The 12,580-nt window shown below is 46.3% G+C and overlaps 1 protein-coding gene across 1 annotated transcript; it reads left to right on the top strand.

Annotated features, from left to right (window-relative positions):
* The first annotated feature begins 1,795 nt into the window (after positions 1-1,795).
* Positions 1,796-3,589, top strand: LOC145958543 (uncharacterized). The gene is made up of 2 exons (XM_083076045.1): positions 1,796-3,254; positions 3,303-3,589. Exons 1-2 carry the CDS (start codon positions 1,796-1,798, stop codon positions 3,587-3,589), a joined length of 1,746 nt encoding a protein of 581 aa, XP_082932171.1.
* The last annotated feature ends 8,991 nt before the right edge of the window (positions 3,590-12,580 follow it).

The following is a 12,580-nucleotide window of genomic DNA, read 5'->3' as shown; positions in this document are numbered from 1 at the left end:
TATAATTTAAAATTAATAATATACTATAAAAGTTATTTAAGTTGTATATATTGCAAACAAATATATTAGAACAAGTAGTCATTGTTATATTTAATAAGACTCCTTGCTTTTTCATTAAGAGATTCAATTTTCATTATTATTTTTGTGATTTATGGTCCCTTAAAAAAATTTTAAAAAAAATATTTAAAAAAAGTGGTTGAACCGGTTTGACCCACCGGTTCACCGGTTGAACCGGAAAATTGACCGGTTCAATCCGGTTTGAAACGGGTCGACTGCATAACCGATCCAACTTCAGATTCGGACCGGCTGGACCACCGGTTCCCGGTCCAACCGGTCCGACCGGCCGGGTCGGTCCGGGTTTTAAAACACTGAGTAGCAGTACAAATTAAATAATTAATCATCGTATATAATTTTCTTTTTATACTTTATTTTAAAGAAAAAATGTCGACGAGAAAAAAGTGTTATCCCATTATTTGAGATACCTCCAACGTAACGAGGAAATTAGTCACTTTATTGTAGTGAATATTTCAGGGACGAAAAAATAAAATAAAATAAAAAATATCGTGTCTCCATATAGGGTTAATTTGTGTGCACCTGCTTCTTTAGGTCCTCCAGCGAGACGAATCATGGACTTTTATACTCCAATACCAGTAGAGGGGAAACATACAAGAAGACTTTAACGCTGAGTTAGAGAAGTAGTTGCGGAAACTAGATAAAAAATTTTGGGGTGCAAAATTACTTTTTTATATATAAAATTATAAATTAATTTTTTTATTAATTAAAAAATAATAGAATTTTTCTTTTTTTTATTTTAATTTTTAATTTTATTACAATTAGTAATATGATAATATACAAATATAATATTAATATATATATATAAGTATATATAAAAACGAAAATTTAGAAAAATTTGGGAGAGCTCTGCCATGTCTAAGGTCCACCCATGTTGACAAGAGAAGAATTATTATAATAAATATTGAATATAGTAAAATATAAAAAATATTATATATTAAATATATAAATATAATTATCTTTTTTATATATATTTATACATAATTTTAGTATTAATTTTAATAAAATTTAATAATATAATTTTTTATATCACTATAATTTATATTTATACATTTTAGTAATATATTGATGAAATAACTCCTCTTCACACAATAAAATTATCAACACATTCAGGATCTTAAACGAAAAACACACATATTTTATTTCTTGACTTTATATATAGAGTAGAATTATAATACAAAATTTTAATGATATAATCCTCCTAATTAAAAAAAATCAAGAAATAAATCTAAAAAAGATATTGTACTAACCGTACTTCGCACCCGGGCTCCTAACCCGGATTAGTGTTGCAAACAAGTAACCCCGGGCACGCGGTGCATGACGTCAGCCCGACATTTGAGCGAATCATACCTGACTCAGAGGATCTCGTCCCAGACCAGATCCGCCCTTCAATTATATCATATCATGATATATCTTATCTCAAGCCCAAAGGCCCAAGACAACCCTCACTGACACAAAGGTATGTGCATTACATATATACGAGACTCATACTCATACAAACCCTAACTTTAGCATCGGAGTCTCTTTTGCAGGTACCTCCCCCATCTCGGAGCACCAATACACCCAACGAAGGAGACTCATCAATCTTACCCGGCGAATCAGCTCTACAGCAGATTTCCGGTAAGAACATTTGGCGCCCACCGTGGGGCCGATCAGACCAAGCTCTTATCGGCTACTCGCACGGTCCGTACCAGGAACCGTATCAGACGAGCACCCAAGCAAAATGAGCAACGAACATATAGCTTCAGGAGACTCAACCCGCGTCACCAACTTGACAATCCTAAAGAGCACAACTGTCCGCGTTCAAACCCAATGGCGGTACCCCGATCGTCCCTCCAACTCACCCCTCGGCCCCGGCGAGGCAGTCCGGGACCTGGAAGACCGGGAAGCAGGGCCTAGCCCCCCAAACCAATTAGTAAGCACAATTGCGGGCGGCTTCGCAGGGGGCAGCGCCAGCAGCTCGTCCCGGAAAGAACACCTACGCAAAGTCAACCGCGTACACCCCGCCACGCATACTGTGCGCCGAGACTTGCCCACCATATCTTTCACCAACGACGACTACGTCGGAATCAGTCCAAATCAGGACGACCCCATGGTCGTGACAGTAACTTTAGCCAATTGGGAAGTTCGCAGGACCCTGGTCGACCAGGGAAGCTCGGACGATGTCCTATACTGGCCAACATTCCTCAGGTTAGACATTCCCCACTCTCTCGTACAACCTCACACCGAACCTTTGGTCGGTTTTGCAGGAGCAACCATCCACCCCAGAGGACGCGTGGACCTATTGACGACCTTCGGAACACCGTCGGCCTCCCGGCAAATCCTGGTTCGGTACCTACTGGTGGAGGCCGACTCCACCTATAACACCATCATCGGCAGGTCAACCCTAAACCAACTCGGGGCGGTAGTGTCCACCCCGCATCTTACCATGAAATTCCCGGGGCACAACGGAAAAATCATCTCCATCAGAGTAAACCAGCAGGAAGCGCGACAATGCTACGTAGACAGCCTAGAAGCTGCCCTCCCAATCAGACAAGACAAAAGCGACTTCACTGTTCTAACCCGTGCTGATCACGAGGGAACCACCGACCTCGATCCGAGATCCGACGCTCACGATGAGCGGCCCAGTCCCGTCGATGAGCTCGACGATCTCCAAATTGGAAAGCTCCCCAGCCAAACAACAAAGATCAGCAAACAATTAGACCCCAAACTACGACAACAACTCCAGGAAGAAATCCTCAGGAACGCCGATCTCTTCGCTTGGTCCAGCGTTGACATGCCCGGCATAGACGCCAACTTCATCTGTCACAGGTTAGCGATACACAAAGAGGCCAAGCCGGTCGCCCAAAGAAAGAGGAAGGTCGGCGGTGAAAGGTGGGATGCCGTCATCATTGAAACGCAGAAACTGCTCAACGCCGGTTTCATCCGGGAAGTCAGGTACACTACCTGGCTGGCGAACGTAGTCCTAGTAAAGAAGAACTCGGGAAAGTGGCGCATGTGCGTCGATTACACCGACCTCAACAGAGCATGCCCCAAGGACTCGTACCCCTTGCCAAGCATCGATAGGTTAGTCGACGGAGCATCCGGGCAAGCCCTCCTCAGCTTCCTCGACGCCTATTCCGGGTACAACCAGATAATGATGTATCCACCGGATGAAGTACACACGTCCTTCATCACTGATCGTGCCAACTACTGTTATCGGGTGATGCCCTTCGGCCTCAAAAACGCAGGGGCAACCTACCAGCGGCTGATGGACAAAGTCTTCCACCACCAAATCGGGCGAAACATGGAGGTCTACGTGGACGACATGGTGGTAAAAACCATCTCGGCAACGGACCATGCCTCCGACCTTGCCGAGGTGTTCGCCCAGATCAGAAAACACAACATGCGTCTCAACCCGGAGAAATGCGTCTTCGGTGTCCGGGGAGGAAGATTTCTTGGCTTCATGATCACCAGTAGAGGAATTGAAGCCAACCCCGAGAAGTGCGAGGCCATCATACACATGCAAAGCCCATAATCGGTAAAAGAGGTGCAACGCCTGGCCGGACGGCTGGTCTCACTGTCCCGGTTTATCCCTAAACTCGCGGAGAAGGCGGGACCAATTTTCACCCTGTTAAAGAAACCAAAAGGCTTCTCATGGACCGACCAGTGTGAAGCAGCGTTCCAAATTTTCAAAAATTTCCTCACAACCTCGCCAATCTTGCAAAGGCCGGATCACAACACCGACCTCCTTCTTTACCTGGCAGTGGCAGAAGGCGCCATCAGCGCCGTCATTGTACAAGAGCATCAGAAGGCTCAAACCCCAATCTACTTCATCAGTCGGGTCCTCCAAGATGCCGAAAGAAGGTACCAAATGGTCAAAAAGCTGGCATTGGCACTGGTCACCGCAGCCCGGCGACTCCGACCCTACTTCCAAAGCCACCAGGTGGTAGTCAAAACTGACTACCCCATCAAACAAATCCTGCGGAAGCCTGAGCTTGCCGGGCGCATGATTGCCTGGTCAATAGAACTGTCAGAGTTCAGAATCCGGTACAAAAGCTGCGGACCTCTAAAAGCCCAATGTTTGGCCGACTTCGTAGCCGAGCTCACGCCGGCCACCACAGAAGAACCCCAAGCATGGACCCTCCATGTAGACGGATCCTCCAACTCCAAAGGAGGAGGTGGAGGCATCATCCTGGAAGGACCAAACTGAATCACCGTGGAACAATCTCTCAAGTTCGGATTTAAAGCAACTAATAACCAGGCGGAGTACGAAGCTCTCCTCGCCGGACTAAGATTAGCCCGGGACCTCGGAGCTCGAAGAGTAAGCTGCAACAGCGATTCCAAACTCATGGTAGAACAGCTGGGTGGAACGTACCAAGCAAAGGACGCCCTCCTACAGAGATACTTTCATAGCGCAACCCAACAGATCTCGTCTTTCGATGAGTTCTCCATAAAACATGTACCGCGAGAGCAGAACACCAGAGCAGACCTACTGTCAAAACTCGCCAGTACCAAAAAGCCCGGGCAACACCGAACCATTATCCAGGAAACCTTGCACTCACCCAGCCTGGATGATAAAACCGTCAATGTCAACGACAGCGAAGAGCTAGGATGTATGACAGACATATGGAACTACCTAAAAGATGGAGCCCTGCCTACAGATAAGGATGAGGCAAGGAAGGTGAGAATGCGATCAGCAAAATTCACCATCATCGACGGTGAATTATTCAAACGCGGAATTTCCATCCCACTGCTCAAATGTTTGACCATATCTCAAGCAGACTATGTTGTCAAGGAAATTCATCACGGAGTATGCGGAATGCACTCCGGAGCCCACTCGATGGCAGCCAGGGTACTCCGGGCTGGGTACTACTGGCCCACCTTGAAGTCAGATTGCCAAAACTACATCCAGAAATGCAAAGAGTGCCAGCAGTTTGGCAACGCGCATCGACAGCCCCCCGAGGCCCTTCACCACATGATGGCAGCATGGCCTTTCTCCCAGTGGGGAATGGACATCCTTGGGCCTTTCCCCCCCGCGAAGGGTCAGTTAAAGTTCCTCCTGGTGGCAATCGACTACTTCACCAAGTGGATCGAGGCGTGCCCACTTGCCAAGATCACCACGAAAAACGTGCGAAAATTCACATGGAAAAACATCGTTTGCAGATTCGGAATTCCACACACTATTGTCACTGACAACGGGCGGCAGTTCATCGCAGAAGAATTCGAAGTCTTCCTCCAAGAACTCGGAATTAAGCACTTGCCAACCTCGGTGGAGCACCCCCAAACCAACGGCCAGGCCGAAGCAGCCAATAAGGTCATCCTCCGGGAACTCAAGAAACGGCTAGGGAACGCAAAAGGGGAGTGGCCCGACATGCTTCCCGGCATCCTCTGGGCATACCACTGCACCCCACAGTCAACAACGCAAGAAACACCTTACCGACTAACTTATGGAGCCGACGCAATGATCCCGGTAGAGGTCGGACAAATATCCCACTGATGCCAAGTCTTCAACAATGAACAAAATAACCACGAGCTAGCAACAGACCTCGACCTGCTAGACGAGCTCCGAGACGAAGCCCAAATCCACGCAGAATCTTGCAAACTCCGGGCCGCCCGGAGATATAACTCACGGGTGAAACCCTGGTCTTTCCGGGAAGGCGACCTGGTATGACGGCTACTCGGAGAAGCACGAAAGGACACGTCGGACGGGAAGCTCGCACCCACTTGGGGCGGCCCATTTCGAGTCGCAGAAAACCTAAAAAATGGAGCCTACCGGCTAGAGGAACTCAGCGGCAAGCCCGTTCCACGAACTTGGAACGCTACCCACCTCAAATTTTACTTCAGTTAAACTTTGTACAAATACACGGTGCACTCTTTTTAACGAGGCACACGGCTTTCGTCAATAAAATGACTCGTTCGTTTTATATATTCAAAATCCCTTACGGTGCCGTTACCCGGTCATTTAAACAGAGGTCGAAAACAAACCTCACTTCATTCGAATAGAGGTCGAGAATGAACCTCATTTCATTCAAATCAAGGTTGAGAACGAACCTCATTTCATTCAAATCAAGGTTGAGAACGAACCTCATCTCATTCAAATAGAGGTCGAGAACGAACCTCATCTCATTCAAATAGAGGTCGAGAACGAACCTCATTTCATTCAAATAGAGGTCGAGAACGAATCTCATTTCATTCAAATAGAGGTCGAGAACGAACCTCACGGAGGTCGAACACGAACCTCACCTCACTCAAATAGAGGTCGCAAACGAACCCCATCTTACCCCGTCACAAGACAAAAAGAAACCTCATTGCTAACGGTTGCAAATAAACCTCACCACCAAAAACACAGGGCAAAAAGCCAGTCTGAACTTCGTCATAACAAAAATCAGGGTGGAAATAGCAACACCTAAACAAAACTTGCACAACTGAGAAGTATAATCCATAATCCATAAAGACAGTCAGAAACAGGAAATACAAAAATTATCCTATACAGAAGCATTGTCACTAGAACTCTCCTCGACATCGTCCTCTCGGACCAACCGCCCGAAGCGGACAACCTTCTCTAAGTGCATCCCGGAAAGGTCAAACCCCGGCGCAAGGAGCCTAGCCTGCCGGGCCGCCTTAAGAAAGCCTCTCTTATGTTCCACCATGATTGAGCGCTCGGCTTCCTCGAGTCTCTTCCTCAAAGCGGCATTCTCGGCCTCCAGAGCCGTAAGACTCTCCCTCTGATGGACCACCTCCGCCTCCTTAGTACTGAGGACCACCTCGTCCAAAGACGTTCCTCAGATACAGACGCCATTTCACCCTTCCAAAAGGATATCTCCTCCTCCAGAGAGTGAACCTGGCTAGCATAAGCCTCGTTAGAATGGAGGGCCGCCTCTAACGATCCCCGGGCCTCGGCAAGATCCCTCTGCGCCGCCTGAAGCTCGACCCCCTGCTGCTTCGCCTCGAGCAGAGTGGCGGCTAGAACTTTATTCTCCTCCATCAAGGGCTGCACCTGGCCCTTCAACCTTGATAACTCCTCCTGCTGCCGGGACCATTTGCGCTTCCAATAATCCACGATGGTCGTGCCCCTCTGCAAAAAGATCTGGGCAGCGTCAAAACTTGCCACGGGCCCGGCGGATTCAAACATCGCCTGATCGGCCGCACTCAAGGAGCCCTGCGGAAAAAACTTCTCAAGCGTCAGCGAGGCGCTCCACCAAGAGTCGATCCCCTCTGACGCACTCAGGTGCTCCAACCGTGTTGGCGCACCCTCCTGCGCATAACGATACGCAAGGTAGGGACGCTTGGGCGGCCCCCTCGTCGCAGGCGTAGGAGCCGGAGCCCCAGAACCAGAGCCCTTACCACGACGATCGGTTGAGGAGGAGGAGGCCACCGGCCCAACCGCTGGTCCAGTCGCCGGGACGTTACCCCCCCACCATCGGTGACCTTCGACCATCAGAAACTCCTGCGGTGCTCCCCGCCTACAAAAAATATAGAAAAAAATATATATATATAAATTTCACCAACTGAACAAGAGACGCAACAATGTAGCAGATCACAGCCACACGCTGCCCACCTCAACAATAGGAGCGAGCCGCCCAACGGTCGGAATCTCCGCATCAGAAGGCACACCAGCCTGGCCAACGGCCCGGGAAGTCGACCCAACGACAGCCTCCACCTACGAGGAACGATCCCAACTCAGAAACACTAGGCAAAAGCATGCAAAGGAAAAACTAACAAGGTGACAAATAGTCCCTACCCCTCGACCAGCAGCCTGCACGGGCACTCCAGCAGAAGGGTAGAGGGGCTCGATATCCGGCTCTGCCACCCGATCCCCCCCTCCAATAGAGAGGTCCTAGTTGAGCCCGCCGCCTCGACAACGAAGGCCCCTGGAACGACCCCCTCCGCCTCGCGAGGGGCAGCGACTCCCCCGGTCTCCGCCGGGACCCTCTTCCTCTTCCGATTTATCTTCAGGGGGGAGACCTCCTCCTCCCCCTGGCCCTCAGGACCCTCAAGCTCGGCCACATTGTAGCCATAGCGCTGCTTCCAGCCACACCACAGGTCCCTTCCCACAATACCTAAGTACATAAATCAGAGCACATCAGCAGGCATTAAGCCCCAACAGCTAAACGAAAACAACAAGATACCCACCCTCCAAGTCTTTCTCCCTGTGCGCCGAACGCTCGAGCGACAGGATGAGCTTGCAGTCCAGCAGACGAGGAAGTGCCTTCAAAGCTCAACAGCAGCCGTCTCCGACAGCGTTAACTTCGACGGTTCCACCCCATGAAACCCAACAGGGTCGTGGCACCAATAGAAAGGAAACCTTGGCAGCCCGCCAAAGTAGAATCCCCCGTCCTCCAAAGGGTTGACACCAGCAAGAGTAACCCGAAAAAACTCCTGCCTGTAATTTTTATATGAAGGGGAATAGGGGGTAAACAGACCCCCCTCCTTACCTCCATTTAACGACAAGGTCCCGTACGTCGGACCACCCTCCTTCAACTGGTAAAAAGAAAGGAAGACCGGCAGGGATACCTCCATCCCTAGAACTCCACTCAAGATCTCGAACGCCCTCAAAAAGCCCCAGCTGTTGGGATGCAACTGACTGGGGGCCGCATTAATATAGTTCAAAAAATCACTTTCGAACTGCGTAAAGGGAAGGCAAACACCCAAATCTCTGAAAAAGCTCTCATATACATAAAATGAGGGGGGATCAGCAGACCTTTTCATGTACACACCCTCGCCAGCCAAACAAGGCTCCAGTCGGACCATCCGAGAGATGGAGGGGTCACAAATCCTGTGCGTCTCCCACAGCGCATCGACCTCCGGTTGCGAATCAAAGACACTCGCAAACCTGGTCATTTCGTGTTTGACCCACTCATAACCAGGAATGCCCAGCTCTGAGTCTCCGGGCGGAGGCGCCCCTTTTGCCTCGGCGGCGACCACCGCCTTGCCACGTACCCTACCCCTAGTGGAGGCAGAGGACTTGCCGCCATAACCGCCAGCCATCAAGAAAACACAAAGAAAACGGAAACGAGGAGCAACGCAAAGACGAGACGTGCGCAAGAAACCGATAGACAGAGAAAGAGTAAAGCGAAAAGGGCAAAGGCGCGAGAAAGGGAAAAGCCTCTCCCCGAAATTCAAAACCACCAGGCTACGTGTCGACCAAGGGGCACGCCTGACAAAACATTAAATGCAAGCCATCATCGCTTAACCGTCATTTCCTTTAGTGCGCCGACCGCACGTTCCAGAAATGAACAGCCGCGCCACGTGGCGAAGCTCCAGATAGCGTACGCACCAAGTCGCTCCCCCTCCAGCAAGCCCGGTCTTAACTCCTTAACCTACGGCTTTCGGAGCTCGGGGGGCTAGTGTACTAACCGTACTTCGCACCCGGGCTCCTAACCCGGATTAGTGTTGCAAACAAGTAACCCCGGGCACGCGGTGCATGATGTCAGCCCGACATTTGAGCGAATCATACCTGACTCAGAGGATCTCGTCCCAGACCAGATCCGCCCTTCAATTATATCATATCATGATATATCTTATCTCAAGCCCAAAGGCCCAAGACAACCCTAACTGACACAAAGGTATGTGCATTACATATATACGAGACTCATACTCATACAAACCCTAACTTTAGCATCGGAGTCTCTTTTGCAGGTACCTCCCCCATCTCGGAGCACCAATACACCCAGCGAAGGAGGCTCATCAATCTTACCCGGTGGATCAGCTCTACAGCAGATTTCCGGTAAGAACAGATATCAAAATAGATAAAAATCTATAAATCTAAATAATATCATAAAGATTATAAATTTATAAAATATCTCCATATATATTCACTCACTCAACTTATTTGAAATTTGAATTACTTTCTCTTTATATATATTAATATATTTTATATATAATATAAATAAAAATAATTTTTAATAATAAATATTATATTATTATAATATATGCTAGTACATGACAATTGACATCTAATATCTTTTAAATAAATACATAATTCTTATCACCTATTTAAATATTCAAATAAGGAAACATCTCGACAAATAATGATATGACATTGTCTAATTAAATGAAGAGATTCTCTTATCAATTAGTTAAAGACAAGATATTTAATTTATGATGATATCATATTTTAGGACATAATTAACGGGAAGATAAATTGTTAATTAATAAGGAGTAACCTCGTAAGGTTTTGTCTTATGGTGATGTTCGGGATCTATTGTGGGTCAACAAAGGAGGCCAAATCAGTTGAGCCGAGCTGAACGGTACATGGTTAAATAGGTTTTTGGTCTTTTAATATTTTAAGAATTTGATTTTTAATTCTTTTTAAATTCTTTTTCCAACTTTTAATTTTTTATTAATTTATTGTCACATAAATTACTTTCTGAAATTAAATCTTTTTGTTAAATGATAATGTGGTAATATGAGATTTAATTGACAACATTACTGATGCCTAAATGAGTATCAACTAGATACCACATTATATGAGATTTAATAAATTTTCATTTGCCCCAATAATTGCTACAATAAGATAGCAATGTGGGCATAAGATATGGTAGCCACGAAGACATATTATTTAGCCAAATAGAAACATTACAAATCTCATATGATTTAACATCTACTAGACATTAATAGTTCAATCTCATCATTTATTGTCATTCTTAATTAAAAATAAAAAAATTTAACCTTAAAAACTAATTTAAGTGACAAAAATAATTAATAAAAAAATTAAAAGTTGAGAAAAAAAATAAAAAAGACTAAAAATTGAATTCTTAAGAAGTTGAGAGACAAAACTTATTTAACCCCTAAAAATAATTTCAAGTATCTTTTGTATTATATTAAAATTTTCATAATAAATTTTATATGAGATGAATTTGTTTTTGGTCCTCAAATTTAAAATTAATTTTCTAGTCCCTACAATTTGAAAAAAAAAATCTTATTTTTAATTCTTCTATTCAAATATTGTTAGTGAATTGTCAAATAAAATTCACCTATTATTAAATTTAACACACAAAAATTATCTACTATTATCTTTATTAGTAAAAATATTATATTAAATTTAATTAATCTGACCTATATAATTGTCACAATTTTTCATTTTAAGTTATATTACTGGGATCTTGTGAGACCCTCTCTTTTCTTTCCCCAATTACCCTTACCCTCTCTTACTCTCATTCACACACTACCAAGCTTTCACATTCAGCATTCTCCTTCACCCCCCTTCCTCACATTTCTGACTCATTCTAGTTGCTTATTCAAGGTGTTGGTCAAGAATAGGATTGGATTTCTAGTTGAGCCGTGCAGAGCTTCCTCTTCTCCTTCTCCCTTTCTTCCCCGTTGAGCATTTTCTTCTACTTCCCGGAGCTAGGATCTCTTGATTTGAGGTAAGGGAAGCTAGTCTCTTGTCTTGTTTTGGCTGAAAATGAGTTCTAAGAACTCTTTAGTGGTATGGTATTCGCTACATTTGAGCTGAGAATCTGCTGGGATGGATGATTAGGGGCTTTTCGGGTTATGGGGTCCTTCGAAAATTTTTGGGGAAAAAGCTTGATTTGTGGATGCATGTTGAAAATGAGGCATTTTTATTGATATTTGATGAGAATGGGAACTTTTGGCTGGATTGCATGTTTGTTTTCTGTTATGTTTTGCAGAATTTTGGACAAATTTCGAACTTGGGGATGCTTGCTGTTGAATTCGCGCTGGGCGCTGTTCTTCGCGCCGGGCGCGCGACCACCAGGAGACTTTGTTTAGGCAAGCCCGCCGGGCGCAAGGCTGTGTGCCCTGGGCGAGCTTGCAAATGAGAGTCTCTGGTTGGCCCGTGCCGGGCGTGACTCGAGCTACGCTGGGCGCGATATCAAGAGTAACATGTTTTGGGATAATTGGTGCTGCGCTAGGCGCACGTTTGGACTCGCTGGGCGCGGAGGCTCCTTGGGAGTCTCTGCCAAGAGCACGCCGAGCGCAATACGAATTGCGCCGGGCGCGAGACCTTGGTAGGTCTCTGCCTTCCCCATGCTGGGCGCGGGTTAGGCCCCGCTGGGCGCACGAGACTCCTTGAGTCTCTGCCAGGCAGGCGTTGGGCGCAATTTGGAATTGCGCCAGGCGCGGGAGAGCCTTGGTGCTCTCGGGTTGAGTCTCGCCGGGCGCGAGTACTCCTGCGCTGGGCGCGTTGGCCCTGGTGCTCTCGGGTTAAGCCGCGCTGGGCGCGACCTCGAGTACGCCGGGCGCGCAAGGAGATGATGACCTATATGATGTTGGCTGTTGAATTGTGCCGAGATTGTTAATCAATGATGTTATATGCTGAACCAAGTTGTATTTGATGAATATGTTGTGATGACTAGGGGATAAAGTTGAGATAAATATGTTAGCTGTATTAGAGGTGTATTGTTGAGCTGGAATCAATGAATTAATAAGTGAAATTTTATAGTATAGTAGAATTATAGATTGTTGGGCTGAATTGTAGAAAATAATAATTGTGTTGAATTGCTGTGTTGTGTTATGCTGTGTTGTGTTGTGCTGTGATGTGTTGTGCTGTGCTGTGCTGGGC

This window comes from Cajanus cajan, chromosome 6 (genome assembly GCF_000230855.2).
Source record: "Cajanus cajan strain Asha chromosome 6, NIPB_CcT2T_4, whole genome shotgun sequence".
Taxonomy (NCBI): Eukaryota; Viridiplantae; Streptophyta; class Magnoliopsida; order Fabales; family Fabaceae; genus Cajanus; species Cajanus cajan.
Note: the sequence above shows the minus strand (reverse complement) of the source record. Positions and strands in the feature narration are given on the sequence as shown.